This window comes from Microcaecilia unicolor, chromosome 1, assembly GCF_901765095.1.
Source record: "Microcaecilia unicolor chromosome 1, aMicUni1.1, whole genome shotgun sequence".
NCBI lineage: Eukaryota > Metazoa > Chordata > Amphibia > Gymnophiona > Siphonopidae > Microcaecilia > Microcaecilia unicolor.
Window position 1 is genome coordinate 233929629 of NC_044031.1, and position 20067 is coordinate 233949695.

General features: G+C 42.9%; 1 protein-coding gene across 3 annotated transcripts in view; it reads left to right on the forward strand.

Moving 5' to 3' along the window:
• The window catches only part of ZNF830 (zinc finger protein 830), a 107237-nt gene that overhangs the window by 18899 nt on the left and 68271 nt on the right, over positions 1 to 20067 (forward strand). For 2 of the 3 annotated variants that reach the window (XM_030204784.1, XM_030204792.1), the window contains one exon: positions 9609 to 9645. In XM_030204784.1, the coding sequence (XP_030060644.1) occupies positions 9609 to 9645 (37 nt within the window). The remainder of the gene's footprint in view (positions 1 to 9608; positions 9646 to 20067) is intronic. The other variant, XM_030204799.1, reaches the window with a different exon arrangement.

Below are 20067 nucleotides of genomic sequence, written 5' to 3' on the forward strand. Positions count from 1 at the left end.
GGATACAAGCATTTTATGAGTCACCTAAGGCATGGGTCAATGGGGGTAACTCGGAGCTCTTTTCATTGTATAGAGGAACCCAGCAGGGTTGCCCACTATCTCCCCTGCTCTTTGCCATGGTAATGGAGCCTTTCGCCTCTAGGATAAGGGCGCACCAGGGTATTTCAGGTTTTAATATAGCGGGTAGAGCACACAAATTAGCCCTTTTTGCGGATGATGTTCTGCTGTTCATTACTAGACCCCTGGTCTCGTTTCCTAACCTGATGAGCATAATTGAGGAGTATTCGGCGGTGTCAGGGTTTAGAGTGAACATGACCAAATCAGAGGCTTTGAACATCACACTACCTGATCAGGAGGTGGAACAGCTGACGGCAGCCTTTCCTTTCCGGTGGGCCACTAAGTGCATATGGTACCTAGGGGTCAATTTGACCTCTGATCACTCGGAGCTTTTCAACGCCAATTATAAGGGTTTGGGGCGAGCTATAGCAGTAGACCTGGAAAGATGGGGAGACTTGGCGTTTTCCTGGTTCGGGCGCATAGCTATAATCAAAATGAACGTTTTACCACGGCTGCTGTACCTTTTTTAAGTGCTGCCTGTGATGATGCCCAGGCAATTCTTGGCAGCGTTGCAGGATAAATTAATGCGTTTCGTCTGGGCAGGTAAATGTCCGCGTCTTGCGCGAACTTTATTATACCAAGACAGAAAGAAGGGGGGGTTGGGGGTCCCGAACCTCATGTGGTATTATAGAGCGGCACAAGGGAAGGCAGCAGTCGAATGGTACCAAGACTACCCAGATAGGCAATGGGTGCATTTAGAGCAATGGTCGCTAGGCCAAACCCCGCTGGGAGCAATTATGTGGATCCCAAAGGCCTTTAGGACACTGGGGGAGGGGGAATGCCTGACCATCAGTCTCACTCTCCACTACTGGGACAGTCTCTTTCCTAAGGGAAAATGTACACTTTCCAGGTTGTCGCCTATAGCATACAACCCACTCTTCTTGCCAGGACTTGAGACAGGGGTGTTCACGGGATGGTATGCCAGGGGCCTGAAAACCTGGGGCCAAATGTTTGAGGCAGAACAGTTGTTGTCTTTCCAAAAACTGCAGACAGTCTACTCTGTGGAGCCGGGGGAGACATTTGCATACTTTCAACTGGTCCACTTTCTTAAAACAGAAGCAGTGCGGGAGGTCATAAAGAGGGAGAAAGTACATTTAGAGGACATTTGTGAAAAGGTTGGCTCCACCAGAGGATTAATTAGCCAGCTTTATAAATGCATTGGTGAACAACTCTCCTGCTATAGCTTACATAGGAAGAGCTGGAATAAGGAGCTTGGGGTGTCCTTGGGGGAGGCGGAGTGGGAAAGTCTGGAAAAAAGGGTGGGAGGCGTATCTATTCATGTACCGTTAAAAGAGAATGCGGTGAAAGTTTTGTTCCGCTGGTATCTTACACCAGTCCGCTTACAAAGAATATACCCATCTGCCTCAGGCCTTTGTTGGAGGGGATGTGGCCAAAGGGGCACAATGGGGCACATATGGTGGACATGTGGTAAAGCTAAAGCGTTTTGGAAAGCAGCGCATAGCAGGCTGCAGAGCTGGGTGGGACACATAATCCGCTGGGCCCCAGAAATCTTTTTGTTCTCTGCTCAGGTAGCTGGGTTAATACCACAACAGCAAAGGTTGGTGAGAATTGCAGCAGGAGCGGCTAGAGTGATCGTAGCCGCACAGTGGAAACAGGGGGGCGTGCCGTCCATCACAAAATGGCTCTCCAAATTGAAATATATCTGTGAAATGGAAAGGCTACTAGCAGAACGCAAACAGAGGTTGAGTAGTTGGCAGTTGGTGTGGGGTACCTTTCAAGCACAATGTTTACAGTAAGCACGAAGGCCCAAAGGGGGAAATTAGAAATAAGTGTGTCTGATGGGCTTGACCCGGGGAGGGGAGGGGAGGGGTGGGAAGGGAAGGGAAGGGTTTTTTTTATTTTCCATCTACAAAATCGGAAAAAACTCTGAAGTTTAATAAGGTTTTAGTTAAAGATGTTGTAACTAATGAAGTTTTCATAATGGATGTTGGGAGTTATTGTATTCATTCAATGGCAATGTATTGTCGGTTTGGTCTGAAAATATCTATTATCTGTTGTGATGGTTAATAAAGACTTCTTGAAAATCATAAAATTATTCAGGAAAAAAAAACCGATCATTATCGGAATACATAAATCTTCTTCAACTTTGTCCCCATTATTTGGATTCAAGAACAAGGAAATTAAAATAAAAGAAAAGTCATCAATAGAGCAGTGGGCAAATTAACACACGCATCCGATATACAGCTAATCAAATAATGGGTACGACCAGGGTATCCCTAACCCCTTCTTTGGAATTAACAAATTCTATTAGTTTTTTAGGATCGAAAAAAAACATAATTAGCTGAATTTAGACTCAGTAAACATCTACAAGGAAATTTCAAAACAAAGGAAGCACCAACATTAAGAATTTCAGATCTTCTTTTCTGTGTTTCCCTTGCTAGATCTGGAAACACTTGTATTTTAGACCCTAGAAAAACTTCATTCATATGATGAAAGTACATGCGGTTGTTTCTATCTGGCTGTAAGGCAAATGTCACTAGGAGGGTTGTCCTTTCTGTAATTACTTCCAGAGAACTCTCTAGGAATTCTGTTAAATTTAAATCAGGTTGAGACCTTACAGTCACAGATCTGGAAGTTCTTGTAATGTATTGGGCTCTAACAATAGGCGGATAGCCTTCTGAAGGAATTCCCAATACTTCCCCCAAATATTTCAGCATGTCAAGAGCAGGTATAAGAGGAGACTTTGGAAAATTTAAGAATCGTAAATTGTTTTTCCTCCCCTGATTTTGCAAGTATTCAAGTTTTCTCACTTGAAACTCTCTGTCCCTGGCTGCTGTAGCAGCAAAACTGTGCAAGTGAACAACCCCATCCTCTAGTGTAGTAATTTTTTCCAAATTCTTTTCATTTTGATTAGTCTGATTTTGGCATGTCTGTTTCAGTTCTGTAATCTCTCCCTTAACAGAGTTAAATAACTGAAGAAGGGAGGGATTCACCCCCTGTATCACATCCCATAATGATTCCATAGTTGCAATAGCCAGTTTCACTATATCTCCATGTTCTCTGGAAGCAGCGTCCTGTTCAGCAAGAGAAGAGAGCAAAAAACTTTGACTTTCTTCAGTTGACAACCTTCCCGGGGTCGATATCGCAACGGGTCCTCCTCTCACAAGCAGGGAAGGCTGGCTCCTCTCGAGCGCTTCTCCACGCTGTAACCCCGTCGACACACCGCTACTTCCTCGTCTTGGAGGAGCTGTATCTGGTTGTGGGCTTAACAAAACGCCCTCTATGCTGCGGTCCGCCTCCAAAGCTGCAGATTCCGTTGAGGTGTGAGGCCTCTGTCCCAGCGCGTGGACCCCAAAACTCTCCAGGGTGGATTGTCGGGTGGTTGGGGTCTCCACCAAGCCTGAGGAGGTAAGGGTCTTGAGTTTCTCCTTCCTTTTCCCCATTGCCAACACAGGGAAAATTCCCAAAGACCATTCCACTCACTGGAGTTCAGGAGCTCTACCACTCCATGACTGCTCAAATCGCCATCTTAAATCCTTTGCATCTGCATTCTTCTTTCTCAACCTTGCCCCTTGAGCACGCACACATCCCCATAGCTCTCTCTCATCCTTCCACCAGTGCATACCCTTGAAACTCTCTCGATCACCACCTCAAAACATCCCCCCCACCATCACACACATACTGCCTACACCCCTCCCCATACACCTCCTTCTGCATACTCCTCTCCCCCATGTACCTCCTGCTGCATACACCTCTCTCAAAGCTGGCATTCAGTAAGCACCCCACATGACACTATCCCTTCACATATCTGCAGTTTTCTGTTTCCTCCACACCTACACATAACCACTTTATCACACATATACCCAGCTCTGTCCCCTTTGCTGTATTCTACCCCCCTCCCCCCCAGCATATAAACATCCATCTCTCTCATATCTACTTCTCTACACCTCCACTCAGACACACATGCACCCAGTCCACGGCCAAGTGCTAATCACAAGTGGGAAACAGAGGCGTGGTTTGAAAAAGGAGGAGTAGTTTTGAAGTGAGCCATGTCTTCCTCCTCTGCTGTCTTGGCACTGAATGCAAAACTTGAACTACGCAGGCCACAGTAAGAGCCCCACAGTTCAAAGTTTGCATTCACTACTGAGTGGCAGAGGAGAGGGTGAGGTCTGACATGCATTCATTTTCCTCTACTTGAGATAAACACCAGGCTTTAGACTGAGGGGTGGAGGATGTGTGCGTTGGAAGTGACTTGGAGTGGGGAGAGGGATGGAAGAAGAGAGCAAGCTGGTTGGGTGCTACTGCTGCCTTCTTGTAGCTATACAGAATTCTGTACAGGAGGGAGATTTTGTAGTCTCCCCCCCCCCCCTCCCCCAGTAGTATATTTAACTTAACCATATTTTTGCTTTAGGTTATTTGGTTCTTAAGGCTTTCTATATTGCCCTTCCCTAAAATTGTAACAAAGTGGTATACTAACTCATTAAAAGGAAAGGAATGTCACCATTAATGACAGGAAGGAGGAAGAAAGAAATAGGAACAACGTGTGGTGGGGGGAGAGGGTAAAGAATGTAGATATAGCTCTTCAGGCTGTTGTGAGGCTTGAACACATTACCCTGGAAAAGCCTGAAGTAAGAGAACTTAAGAGCTACCTGAAATTTAAAAAATGAGACCTCAGCACAAAAGGAGGAGGGCAAGAGTTTCCATAGTATGGGGACTATGAAAAAGAGAGCATTATGTTGTGTTGTCTAATCGTGCATGTGACATGGGGGATTGTTGATCAAAGCTTGCTGGAAGGATGGAAGGAGCAGCATGAAGTATAGGGGTAAGAAGAGCAGATAGGTTGGGGAATCCATGTATAGGGCCTTGTGTGCCAAGGTAAGAATTGTGTATTGAACTCTATATAGAGCTGGGAACCAATGCTCTTGATAGAGCAATGATGAGATATGATCAGATCTTTGGAATAATGAAATATTCTCACAGTAGTGTGTTGGATGGTCTGCAGGTGCTTAAGAAGCATGTTGGTAATTCCAGCATAAACTATGAAAGGCTACAATAGCATATTTCAGATTGAGCATGACTGTCGAGGCACCGAAGCACAGAGTGGAATTGACTTAGGGCAGTAAACAATGTTTCACTAGGGTAGAAACCTGAGGAGCAAAGGAAAGATGCTGATCGTTATGACACCCTGGTACTTGGAGTCAACCATATTGATAGAGGAACCAAGTAGTAGAGAAGGAGTAGTGGGTCAGAAAAGTTGGCCAATGATCCAAGAAGCAACAGTTTTGGCATGATTAAGGCAAAGTCTATTTTTCTATAGCCAGGCAGCAACTGAGGACAGGCAGTGTTGCACGGCAATAATGTCAGGATCCTGGACAAGGGTGAGCAGGTCAGCTGAGAAAAAAAATAGGAGTGCGGCTGGGACTGATCCCTGAGAGACAGTGCAGAAGGGAAGGATGATTACAGTATGACTTAGGGGGAGTGGTCTCACAACAAGGTAGTAAACCAATAGAGTACCAGACCTGAGATTCCAGTTGAAGCAAGACAATCAAGGAGTAGGTCGTGATCTACTATATCAAAGGCTGTCAGCACTGTCTCCATGCTGTGACCAGTACTAAACCTGGATGGTCGCCTGTTTTGCAACTTATACGTTTACTTGTGCACGTGGCAGATTTTAAAATCTGAGGAGCCAATTAAGGAGCAGAACAAAATAATTTGTAACATCTTTTGAGGTGGTGGTAGACACCACAGAGATTAATGAAGTTACCCCCCTGAATCACTGGTGGAGACTCGGGTCCAAATGAGCAGGTAGTTGGCACATTCATGTGCCTCAGAGCAGATGCAAAGACCACCACATAAATTTATTAAACTATATTTGTATTCTTGCTGTAAAATGGTAACTACACATTTATTTTTTTTGCCCCCTTAATCCCTGAATCCTCACCATGTGCATATGTAAATAGCTGCTTTCTGAAATCTTTATTTACATGTGCTACATTTATACATGTGGATTGCATACATATGTAGATGTTTTCTAAAATGTTCACCCGTGTTTGCCAAAATAATATAACTACTGTCTTTGAGCAGTAATTTAATTTTAACTTCAAAACAAAAAGTACATTTAAGAATTAAGTAAAATAGTTTTAAGATTTTGGTGCAGAATTCCCCTGAGTTTAGTAGCTGTGACTTCTGGTGTTTGGCAATATTACATTAGCAGTCCATGGATGGGGGTTTGAGCTGTAGGCAGTGTTGACTTCTTGCAGCTACTAATACTTGTGGCAACACAGCAGTGTGTTTGTGATTTGTCACTACAAATGTCAGCAGTTAAAAGAAACTGGTGCTGCCTCCAAATCCTCTCTGGATTTTCCAAACAAAAATCCCTGAAATTCAGATTGCCTTTTTGGAAAATCTTCAGAGTTACATTCAGGTACACTGGGATTTTCCCTGTTCCTAATTTTGTACCAGAGGCAAATGAGGGTTAAGTGACTAGCCCAAAATCATAAGGAGTAGCAGTTGGATTTGAACTGGCCACCTCTGGGTGTCAAGACTGGTGCTCTAACCACTAGGCTACTCCTCCATGCAACCTATTTCAGCCTCTTCCTTCCCCCCAACTCTGTCTCTCCCAGCCTTCAACAACTCCTCTTCAGTTCCTTCAAACATGCTATTGTCACTCCACTCCTTTAAAAAACCCTCACTTGACCCTACATGTCCCTCCATTTATCGCCCCATCTCCCTTCTCTCTCCAAATTACTTGAGTGTGTTGTTCACCGCCATTGTCTTGACTTTCTCTCTTCTCAACCTATTCTTGACCCACTTCAATCTGGTTTTCGCCCTCTTCACTCTACTGAAACTGCACTTACCAAAGTCTCTAATGATCTGCTTCTGGCTAAATCCAGAGATCTCTATTCCATCCTTATCCTTCTTGACCTATCTGCTGCTTTCGATACTGTTGACCACACTTTAATCCTTTATACGCTATCCTCACTTGGATTCCAGGGCCCTGTTCTTTCCTGGTTCTCTTCTTACCTCTCACTCCGTACTTTCAGCGTTCACTATGATGGATCCTCTTCAACTTCCCTCCCGCTTTCTGTAGGTGTGCCTCAAGGTTCTGTCCTTGGACCACTCCTTTTCTCCATCTATACCTCTTCCCTTGGTGCCCTGATCTCTTCCCATGGCTTTCACTACCACCTTTACGCTGATGACTCTCAGATCTACATCTCCACCCCTGAAATCTCAACTTTAATCCAGGACAAAATCTCTGCCTGCTTGTCTGACATTGCTGCCTGGATGTCTCAACGCCATCTTGAATTAAACATGTCTAAAACAGAACTTCTCATTTTTCCCCCTAAACCCTCCTCCCCTGTTCCCCCATTCTTTTCTCCGTCAATGGCTCTCATATCCTCCCTGTCTCCTCGGCTCGTAACCTTGGAGTCATCTTCGATTCCTCTCTCTCCTCTGCCTACATTCAACAAATTGCCAAAACCTGTCGCTTCTTTATCTACAACATTAGCAAAATTCACCCCTTCCTTTCTGAACACGCCACCAGAGCCCTTATCCACACCCTTGTTACTTCTCGCTTAGACTATTGCAATTTACTTCTCACTGGTCTTCCGCTCAGCCATCTCTCTAGTATCCAGTCTGTCCAGAATTCTGCAGCACGACTTATTTTCCGCCAGAATCGTTATGCCCACACTAGCCCACTCCTCAAGTCACTTCACTGGCTCCCTGTCTGCTTCCGTATTCAGTTCAAACTCCTCTTGCTGACCTTTAAATGCGCATCCACTCTATGACCCCTCACTACCTCTCATCTCTTATTTCTCCCTACATTCCTCCCCGTGAACTCCGCTGTCTGAACAAATCTCTCTTATCGTCCCCCTTCTCCTCCACCGCTAACTCCAGACTTCGTTCCTTTTGTCTTGCAGCACCTTATGCCTGGAACTGACTTCCTGAGCCCATACGTCTAGCTCCATCTCTACCTGTTTTTAAATCTATGCTGAAAACCCACCTTTTCACTACTGCCTTTGGCTCCTAGCACCACTCATTTGTCCTCCTCTCCTGTTCCTCTTTACCAGTAATTCCCTTGCCCGTAAATGTCTTGTCTGTCTGTTTTACCTAGATTGTAAGCTCTTTGAGCAGGGACTGTCTCTATGTGTCTCATGTTCAGCGCTGCGTACGCCTGCTAGCGCTATACAAATGTTAGTAGTAGTAGTAGTTCTCCTCCTCCCCACACCCCATTGGTGTTGTAACTCTTCTTCATCAACCAATTCAACATAGCAGTTTTCTTTCTGCATTCGTGGCTCCAAAGTGTGAACCACATGGTACTTTGTATGCTGCTGTTAGAGTCTTATGAGAATATCATGGGACTCTGGGAACCATACAGCTCACATATTTGGTTAGCCGTAGAGTGTAGAAGACACAACGCTCTTCTTTCTAGCCTGTGGAACCTCTTTCTTTGTAAATGTAGCTGCATTGACTACCTCCTATTCCACAGAGAAGGCAGTTTATGTTGTTGCACTCACTCATGTGACCAGAGAAAGGTGAAAACTCTGGAAATTCTGCATTGCACAGTTATGTAAAATTTCACCAGAGTATAACATAGAATATTTTCAACCATCAAAAGAGCCAGATTGGCTTGATGCAAGGTCTACTCTGAGTGTGCTAAGCAAGGAGACCACCCTGTCCAGCTTTTTCAGTGATCTAAAATGCTGAGGAAGGGGAATGTGCAGGGTAGAAGGCTCCTAGAGTTGCAGCAAACATAGAAATATTACTAATACTTTAGTACCTGGAGATTGTCATCCCTGCTACACCTTGCCCTCTTCCTTCTCTCTTTCCCTGCAGCTGGTGTGCCATTTCTTTTTCCCTTTCTGCATCTCACTCATTTGACCCTTCTCTTTCCTGCCTTCTTATAGCTTCCACAAATTCTCATCCCTTCTGGATTCTTCTCTCCTCACCCTGCTATTAGCATTTTTTCCCTCCTTCTGTGGTGGCACTCATCACATGATAATGATGCAGCCTAGCCATCACTTCTGATGTGCCCACCAGCAAAGCTCTAGCTCAGGCTTCTTATCTTGCCGACACTTCCATTTTTGTCCACACAGTCAGCAGCTCATGCCTTCTGTGTTTTTGTTGTGTGAGAAGCAGATAACCACCCCTAAGCTACCTGTAGAAAGCACTCTGCCACTGTACTTGCATGCTACTGACCCACTGTTCAGTACTCTTCGCCTGACTTCTTGCCTGTGGGTGGGAGGTGGGCACACTCATGACCCTTCACCCTGAAATGAAGGAGGAGATTGAGGATTCTGGTGGACAGTGGCACCTGCTGTGGCCTCTGGAGCTCACTATGCATGAAATAAAAATAGCAAATAAAAAAAAAAAACATTCTGTAGGCCACATTTTGGGGATCCCTAGTTTTGATGACCTTTTACTGGATTTGAAAGAGAACCAAACAAGGAGCCCCTTTTGCCTTTATATTTCAAGATGGGAACTTGCTTAGTTGCTATTTTTATGATTGGTTTTACTGTTGATTTTTACAGCAGTTTCGGATGACTCTACGCTGACCCCAGTGTCTGGGTAAGTAGTTTGTGGTTTTCTTCCTTATTCTGGACTCGGAATGTAAGCTGGAGCATGTATGCAATGTTTTACAGTTTGGAATTTTGCACATGGGAAGTGTACTCTCCAGCCCACACACTAAAAATGTCTTGGAATTGATAAAGGAAATTGTAAAATATAAGATCACCCTTCTCCCTGGGCCTGAATACATGACCTAAGAAAAACTGGGCCTGTTATGCCACAGTGCTGTTAGCACTGTATGGATGAGCCCATACTGTAAATTAACTGTGGTAGATGAGAGCCAGGAAATTGTTCTGTAAAATTTATTGTGTTTCTAAGTATTTGTGTACTACAAAAGAATAATAAAATCAGAACAAGGGACCTCTTATTTTGGAGAAGCTACAACTGAACATGATTTTGGCTGTGGTAAGATTTAAGTTGCTCACCTGTAACTAACAGATGTTTTTCATAGACAGCAAGATTAATCAAGTACATAAGTGGGTGGTATTGGCCCTGGGATGGAACAACTCTCTCAGAACTAGAGTAGAGTTCCCTCCCTTATACAGCAGATTCCTCTGTCTCGCTGTTAGTTTTGTAGATTGAGGATTGCAGCTCTTGCAGACAAATGATCAAAACCCCGCGCTGTTCCAAACAGCGCTCCAAAAATAGCACTGGAACAGCGCGGGGCGTTATTAGACCTATGATCAGAGATAATTGCATGCAAATTTAAGCATGCAATTATCTCTGATCATGGGGTAGAAGTGCGGGAGAATTGTGCCTGAGCATGTGCTCAGCACAGTCCTCCCGCACTTGTTTGACAGGTCTGGGCTGTCAAAAGCCCAAGCCTGTCAAATACAGGGACCACCAGGCCCCAACTGCCCCTGCCCCAAGCAACGGGGGCTGGAGGTCCAGTGGACCTCCGGTTCCCCCCCCCCCCCCCAAGGTTCAGGGAGGGCTGGAGATCTGGTGGGTCTCAGGCCCCCCCCCAACTCTCCCAGGAAAGGGTCCCTGGTGGCCTAGTGGGCGACCAACCAACTCCCCCCCCCCCCCCCCCCCCCCCCAGGTTCAGGGAGGGCTGGAGATCCGGTGGGTCTCCAGCCCCCCCTGGTCCCTCAGCAAGGGGTCCCTGGTGGTCCAGTCCCCCCTATTCCCCTACCTTTTGTGTTGGAGGAGGGAGGGTAGCCTGCCTCCCTCCTCTTCCTGTGATGCTGCAAAATGGCGGTCCCCAGCCCTGCTCAGTGTATCCTTGTATGCGCTGGGCAGGGCTATACACCATATAAGGGACCCTCCCTGAACCTGGGGGGGGGGGGGATCATTGCGGGGGACCAGTGGTCCAGTGGACCTCCTGCCCCCCCCCCTGTCACTGGGGGGGGGGGGTTGGTTGGTCACCCACTAGGCCACCAGGGACCTTTTGCTGGGGGAGTTAGGGAGGGCTGGAGACCTGTTGTCCTTAGAGAATACCTGGTACAAGTAAGTATCTTCGCTTCTTGCTGTAGGGTCCCCTAGTAGCAAATTATAAAATCTAGGCTATGTTTCTTTTGTGAGTCCCCAGCCAACAGAAGTTCCTCAAAGGGCGTGTGTTTGTTGCTTACAATCTCTAATGGGTGTGGAGTATAGTAAGTGTCTAAGTTGAAGGTATATATAAAAATCTGTGGATGGAAGGATATATATGTTTTGTAATTGCTGAAAAAATTTTAAAATTCCATCTTCATAAAGGTCTCGTAGGCAACAAATACTCCTTTGTTCTCATGCTTTCAATAAGGTAGTTGCCCAGTGAGGTGCATGTATCAAGTGTGAACTTATTGGGTACACTACTGAAAGTTGTTTGGTCCTTCATCACTTTCACTTTAATCTTGCCAAGCATTGATTTTACAATGTTTAAAATAAGGGAAGCCATCTAAACATATGCGGATGTGCTGAGGTTCCCATAATAAATTATCCCTCTTATTAGAAGGTAATATATCCATTTCAATGTACACCCAAACCTTGTCTAAGGGGTCATACTAATCCACTAATACCTTCAATTGAGATGCTAAATAATAGGCATGGAAATCTGAACTCCCAGGCCAAGAATAATGGAGCCTATGCCGTCAATCCAACATTGAGAGTTCTGGGAGCAGCTTACCATAATTTAAGGACAGATTCACAGAGATCTTTACTCCTAGTTTTTGGATGTGGGTTTTTGCCCACCCAAGTGGTAAAGTCATTTAAAGTCTAAAACTGTGCCCTGATCTAAGGTTATATTGAGCAGTTCAGACTTGAGGTGTACATTTTAAATCCCAAGAGTGAACCATATATTTGTAACTCTTGGAGGATATGAGGAAGGGAGGAGCATGGGTCACCCACTGTTAATAGAATATAATCCACAAACAATGTTATTTTAAATTCCTTACCTACCAGTCTAATGCCCTGGATTTCGGTTACCAACGGCTTCACAACCAGGGCAAAGAAGTGGGGACAATGCACACCCCTGACGATTAGTTGGAGTAACTCCATGTACTCTAATAATCGCTGTAGGAGATGAGTAGAGGGATGAGACCCAATCTAAAATTGGGGTCCAGTCCAAAGTGATTCAATACTACTTTATCAAATGCTTTTTCTGCATCAATGATTAAAATAATCAGTATTTTATGGGCTTTAGCACACCACATTGTCAAGAGTGCATTGCATGTTATCATCTGTGGATCTACCCTGCCTGATCTTCCCCCTCAATAGATCCTATCACCCCATTTAACCTAGCTGCCAAAACCTTAGCTAAAATCGTGACATCCAGATTCAGCAGAGAAATGGGGTGGTAGGATCCACATGATGTAGGGTCCTTCCCTGGTTTGGATAGAAATGTAACTCCTGCCTCCATCGTAGAAGGGAGTGGCTTCTCTCCCTGTAATTTTAGAGTTAGATATCAACCAGGGTAGGAGCTAGATACCCCCCCCCCCCCCCAAATTGTTTTTCTAGAATTTAGCTAAAAGTCTGTCTAACCCGGGTGCTTTGCCAGGTTTAAGAGTGGAGGTTGCCTGCAGTTGTTATGTTTTGGTCAAGAATGGCCTGCTCAGGACTTAATTTAGGAAGGCAGGCTACTTCCAGATATTGAAAGGTCTGAACAAGATTTGTAGTAACCTCTGATGTATATAACAGTTGTGAAGAGAAGACTAGACGATTTAATATAAAAAGTTTATTTACAATTGTACTGCATACCTTTTATGAGGTATGCAGGAAGCATGTTCAGACAAAGCAGTCAGAGAATGCTTAAAGGCACAGATCTCTCATTGGTCTTATATAGCTTTCTTTGGCATCTGACTATACAACATCCCTGTGCAAGTCTCTGAATACCACAAACTGTTAATCATGTGCAGAACATCTGCTTTCTATTACCCCCCTACCTTTTAGCCCACAGACTTTTTGGAGCCTGCCTTTGGCTAATGTTTAATGTCCGTCAAATTTCTCATGCCTCAGGAGGGTTAGTGTTAAAACAGCTTGTTGTAATCATGGAGCCTTCCACTCCGCATTTTTCATACTTTTATTCAACAAATCTTTCATACTTTTGTTCAACAAATCCTCCCTTTTGAGGCCTGGTATTCCAGGACTCAAACATCTGTTTTAGCTCCAGTCTGTATCCTTACCTCCCTTCTAAATTTCCTCCCCCCTTTGTTTGTGGCATTCAGTTTCTGCACGCTTTTTCAATATTTTTGGCTGACATATTAAAGTTCTATTTATTCTGAATTTCAGTTATCATTGTTATTTTAAAAACATCCTGGCACATCTTTGCAAACATGCTAATACATGTTGCATTAAACAGATTTAATTGTACTAGGGTACAAAATTTATATTTCCTTTGAATACAGACAGTGAGCTTCATCAAAGGGGAATACACTGTCATTCATTCTTACTTTTCATTAGTTGATGTGGCATTAAAAATTACACAAATTAAAAGCATAACATTCATTGAATCAGTTGTTACAACATTCTGCATGTAAGTGCACTTTATCAGGGGAATGTGTTCAGTTGTCATACTATTAATCAGACACCAACATGATGTCTGTGGGCACTTGTCCATAAGCAATATAAATAGTCTCATTTGTCCAATGAAGGTTTTCATCATCTCTTACACAGGTATTTATTGGGATAACAGACATGATTTTATCATTGTAGTCCCATATATCATAGTTGGCAAGGACAAGGATGATGTCAGTCAGTGGGCACATATGATACAATCAGTCAAATTCAACATCTTGGCCACTGTAACAAGTCTATTATCATATGTGTTCATTGTCCATTAACAAACAACAACAGTCCAATACCATCATGTTTAGGGACATGATGTTTGTTTATTCTTTGTCCATTTCAATGTTATTAATTCGTCGAATATCTGCTAAATGTATCCAAGAAGTATGACCTTCCAGACGGGCAGAGGTCTGAGTAAGGGCCGTGATAGCAAAAGGCCCTACATACACAGGATCTTTCCATGTTTTATGTGTAAAGTTCTTTCGCAGTACTAGATCACCTACTTTAAAAGCACAAACATCATTAGTAGTCCCTGCCTGTGATGTTACATTTGTTCGGATCATATCACTTGTCAGGTTCAACATAGGTTGTAGCTTTTGCCAGTACTGAGCTGTGCTATCAGTACTTGCTGTCTGCATCGGGAAAAAATGACGTCCTGTCTGAATTTGGAATGGGGTCAATTTAGTACGCCCATTAGGTTGGGCCCTTATAACCATCAAAGCTAATGGTAACAAATCAAGCCAGGTATATGGTTTACCTGCTGTTTCCTTGTTTAAAGCCTTCAGTAATACTCTCAATTTAGTTTTTAAAATACCATTGTAGCGTTCTACCAAACCATTTGAGGTGGGGCGATACACTGATACCTTTCTGTGTGTTAAACCCATAATCGTTGCCATTTCTTTCAAAACACTGTTATTAAAATGTGTCCCGTTATCAGAAATTATTCTAGATGGACACCCATGTCTTGGCATAATATGAGTTACCAGGCATTGTACCACTTCATGTGCTGTCTCCCTTTTACATGGAAATGCTTCTACCCACCTTGAAAAAGCATCCACCCAAACTAACAAATACCTTTTTCCCTGCACTGGAACAATCATATCAGTGAAATCGATATACCATTCTTTTGCTGGGCCTTCTGGTATTGGAAGTGTCCCAGGCGATATTTTAGGACCTCGTTTAGGTATGTTAATATTACATACCATGCAATTCTGCACAACCTGTTGAATCAAGTTATCAATTTTTAAAGTCCAAAATCTTTGCTCAAACTGTTGTTTCATTGTATCTTTATTCCAATGCATGGTTGCATGCCACTCAGCCAATACCTTAATCGCCTGGCTCATTGGCATACAAGGTAATCCTTCTTCTGCATTAAACCATTCACTTCCCAATTTCATACATCCTCTCTTCAACCATTTTTCACTTTCCTGTCCCTCTGGCTGCCACATTTCAATCTTATCTACATTCGTAAGTGGCCCTTCCTGTGTCTGTCTAGTATTATACAAAATCTTTTCACTTTGCTTAACCACCTCCGTTGCTGCTGCATCAGCCATTGCATTACCTAGTGCCTCAAAGGTTGGCCTTTCAGTGTGGGCCGGGGTCCACACAACTGCAGTTTTTCTACCTTCACGTTCCCTTCTTGCCAAAATTTCAAACAGCAATTTCCAATATGTGTAATGTTGTAAATTTTTACCTGCACTGGTTATCATCCCCCTACGCTGCCATTTTAATATATGATACTGTAGTGAACTTGCAATGTAACCACTATCAGTATATATAGTGACATTTTGAGTCATATCAGTGTGTTGTAAGGCCGTAATAACGGCTAAAAGTTCAGCATGCTGTGCAGTATGGTCATTAGGGGTTTTATATTGTACTTGCATTATCTTTCTTAGATTCTCATCTACCTGCACGCAGGCAAAGCCTGCAACAGTCCTTTCACAAGCTCCATCTGTAAACCATATTAATCCATCAGATAAGGGTTCAAAAGTAAGACAGTGAAATGTAGGGATTTCTATAGTATCGATCTCACCCTCTAGATTGACAGGAAAAAGCAGATCTATCTTATTTCTCTGTTCTTTAGTTAATGGTATTATTCTTATATCTTGTCCTAAAAGTACTGCTTGATATTTTCCAAATCTAGTGGCTGTCAATGCTGTTTGGCTAGGGCTCAACAGCGTTTTAATCGTGTGGTTGGTATGTATTACAATAGGAACAAAAGGCATTTGTGCTCTCCATTTGCCTATTGCTGCCACAATAGCTGTCAGTAACTTTGGTATTTCTTTCATTCCCTTTTCCACATGATTAAAAGAGCCTGACAAAAAAGCTACTGGTGCATTTACTTCATTGTTTTGATTAATCATAGCTGCCCAACTATTTCCCATGTCTTTTACCCACAAATTTACTGGGCAATCAGGTGCCACTAAAAAGGGTACCACAGCCTCCCTTGAACCGTGCGGTTAGCATTCCATGCGCACCAGAGTGGGTTCTGTTAGCCTTTTTCTTTGTTCTATCCCCGTAAATCCCACTGTTGTTCTATACTGATTTGAAAGTTTAACTCCCTGTGGTTTTGCACACAACACAGAGGTACTCGCCCCTGTATCTATCAAAAATCTCACAGGAGTTCCATATTTGCCAATTGTCAATGTAATAAAGGGTTCCCTTGTGTCTAATCTGAAAATCATTCCCTCTTCCTGACACGGGTTTGCTTCCAGTCAATAGCATTGGTCTGGAGTATTCTGCCAAGTTGGAAAAGCATTTACAGTGCCTTGTCTCTGTACTGCAGCCCCTGGTCCCTGTGATTGCATCGCCGGCTGCTGTAAGGCAGTCTGCGGGGCACTCACAGGCATCCCTACTACTTGTGGCATTAATCCTTGCTGCGTCTGCATTTGTACTTGGGGCATTCCTGCATTCTGATAACATTCTGAGGCATAGTGACCAAATTGCTGACAAATCATATTGTTCAGATGTTATTAAAGATTTTAAATCACCTCTTTCCCCTATTAGCCCTACACACAGAACTAGCTAGGACTGTGACTAATTCAAGACAGATGATCTCTTAACACTGCAGGAATCTCACTTAAAAAAGAGTCAAACAAAGTTAAATTGCAAAGACATTCCACATAGAGAACTAGAAACAGAATAACACATATTTTTAAAATAAACAGAGATCACCTTATAAGACAAAATCAAACTTATTTAAATCTAATCTAAAACAATATTTTAAAAGGAACAAAAAAAAATTTCAGTTCTTCTTGACCTTTCTAACCTGTAAAGCCAGACACCCGAGAAATCAAAAACAGATGACATTCCTCAACCTTCAGGCTGAACAAAAGGTTGCTTTTCCCGCTCTTGCTGTATTTTTTCAAACGATCCATACTGAGACCAGCTCAAAAAAGAATCTTTTGCATCATACCATTTCTCATGTATTTTTTCAATCTGTTTTTTTTCTAATGGGAATAATTCTATGACATGCTGCAAAGGGGAGCATTTTTTTGAACTATCTAAATCTAAATACATAGCATATACAGGAGGCTTTTCTTTCTTATCTGCCCCTTTCCCTTTCATTTTATTCTGACTATTACAATTTCTCCTATAAAGCCACAATCTACAAAAATATACTACTGCACCTAAACCAAGAAAATATACAAAAAAGAAAACTATAAAACTAAACAAATATACCTAAGTCCACAATGTAAGCTTACTCACGCGTCTTCTTATTTCTCTTTAGCAAGCCCAGGAGTCGTAGCCTATATGTCCAGTTCAGCAGTTTGATCAATCCCACATCAGTGGAGCACAGAAATTAGGCTTAAACAACGCTTGCTCTCTCAAAATCCTGTAAAAAACTTCATTAACAACACACACTTAATTTGTTCTTCGTCTCGCCTTCTCTTTTCCGTTTGCGGCCTACTCCTGGCTGGCTCGCCACTTTGAAGAGAAGACTAGACGATTTAATATAAAAAGTTTATTTACAATTGTACTGCATACCTTTTATGAGGTATGCAGGAAGCATGTTCAGACAAAGCAGTCAGAGAATGCTTAAAGGCACAGATCTCTCATTGGTCTTATATAGCTTTCTTTGGCATCTGACTATACAACATCCCTGTGCAAGTCTCTGAATACCACAAACTGTTAATCATGTGCAGAACATCTGCTTTCTATTACCCCCCTACCTTTTAGCCCACAGACTTTTTGGAGCCTGCCTTTGGCTAATGTTTAATGTCCGTCAAATTTCTCATGCCTCAGGAGGGTTAGTGTTAAAACAGCTTGTTGTAATCATGGAGCCTTCCACTCCGCATTTTTCATACTTTTATTCAACAAATCTTTCATACTTTTGTTCAACAGTTGGTAGAATTGGTGGAAACTGGCGTAGTTTGGATGGATCCCCAATAGCCCCCCTTTAAAGTCTTTTAATATAGAAACATGTGCCTCTTATTTTTGGCTTTAAGTTGGTAGGTCAATAGTTTGCTGGCCTTATTCCCCCTCTTCAAAAAATACTCTTATTAGTGAGCATTGAATCGGCCCTTTGTGCTTCAATTTTGGCCTTAATTTTTTTCAGCCAGCTTTTGATTTCTTCTGTGTGCAGCACATCTGACTACTCCTCTGGTATTTTATCCACCCAGAGAGCCTGCAACTGGTCCCTTAGGGATGCCAATTTAAAGTGCATGAAGGCCAACTGAAATAATCTTGTTCACTTCAATTGCCAGTCTTTTTGCTGTCGCTCTTTTTTTCAATTCTGAAGCCCATTTAATGGTGTCCCCTATCATAATCTTTAAAATCATCCCAAAGTGCCCCCAGTGAAGCGTCCTCTGGAGGTCTGTCATAACTTATATTGTCCAACAAACTTTTCATTGAGTTTCCAAAATTGGAGGGGTTGATCCCTAAAGTATAGTTCTAATCTCTGACTGTTGGAATTCTGCCATCAATAATTTGTCAGAAAATACATAATCTATTCTTGAGTATGAGTCCTGAGAATTAGAGTAGAGTGTGAACTGAGGGTGCAAAAACCACCTTGTATCCACTAAGCCCAAATGGGTCAAAAAGGATTTCAGGGCAGTTCTGTCCTGTCCGTAGTATCTGGCTTTGGTAATGTTATCTAATGGTGGAACAAAGTGACATTAAAATCTCCTCCTACAATCCAGTGCCCCACTTTCATTTGCAAGAGGAGGAGTTCTAGTTCAGCATAGAATTCCTGCTCATGATCAACAGGAGCATACTATTAAACATAGCTGACACACTATTAAACATAGAGGCAGAAATGTCAACATATAAAGCAATATACCTCCCATGAGGATCAGAGATTTGATCAATTATAGTGGCTTGAATTCTTCCTGAAATCATTATGCCCACCCCAGCTACTTTTTTTGAGGGATGAGAAGTGAATTTATAAATTGGAAAAACTTTCAAAGTTAGTAATCTCGTATCCCGCCTTTGAAGGTGTCTCTTGTATTAAGCATATGGTGGCATCTATTATAGAAGCTTCACAAATTAAGCTTCTCTTGAAGGGAGAATTCAAGCCTTTAATGTTGATAGTGACAGTCTTAATATCTGACATAATCACTAAGAATATGAAGATAGCTTTCAGCATAGGTCACAAAATCATAGACGACGTCTAAAAAAAAAACTCACTAATCCTTTCTTAATATCCCCACCACCCCTTAACCAGTCAGATCTCCATACTAAATGCAGAGGAATCGGGTATGGAGAAAAGACCTCATGACTCCGGGAAATCCCCAGAACTTCCAAAAGTACTTGGAAAGCAGCCGTTACTACTAATTACTTAAAAGATGAAACGGGTAGCTGATAAACCACTCTATAGTACCCAAATTCAAACAATACTGCAAAACATAGTACCGCACTGAGTGGTAGAAGGAGAAAGAGTAGTGTAACTTAACGCACAGAACACCCATATGCGGTGCAGCTCTTGAGTTAAAACTCAAGCAGACAAATCCAATTAGTGAACTTATCACCCACCACGTACTAAATTGAGTCATTGAAGAACATGATGGTCCTTGCTTGGTGCTTTCTGTTGTGTTCGGAGTCTGCCCCTACCAGAGGCGATTTGCTGCCATTTTGGGTTGGGTAGCTTGTGGGGGGGGGGGGGGGTGATTGGCTTTGGTAACTATTCAGAAGCAGTCCTCCGCTTCCAACCATCTCAAGGAACGTAACACTTGTATGGCAGCCTCTCTTATGGTTACCCGATATTTTCCATGTACAGAAGACTAATCCAAAGGGAAAGGACCAGCAGTATCTGACTTGCTCAGCTCACAGGTTCTCTGTAATATCTCTCAATTCACGCCTCCTGTACAATGTGATTGGGGAGACATTTGCAAAAATAACAATATTATGATTCCCAGGAAAATGACTCTTCATACTGCAGGCAGAACCGCCTCCTTCATAGTATAATTATGATAATGGATAACAATGTCTTTTTTGCAAGTT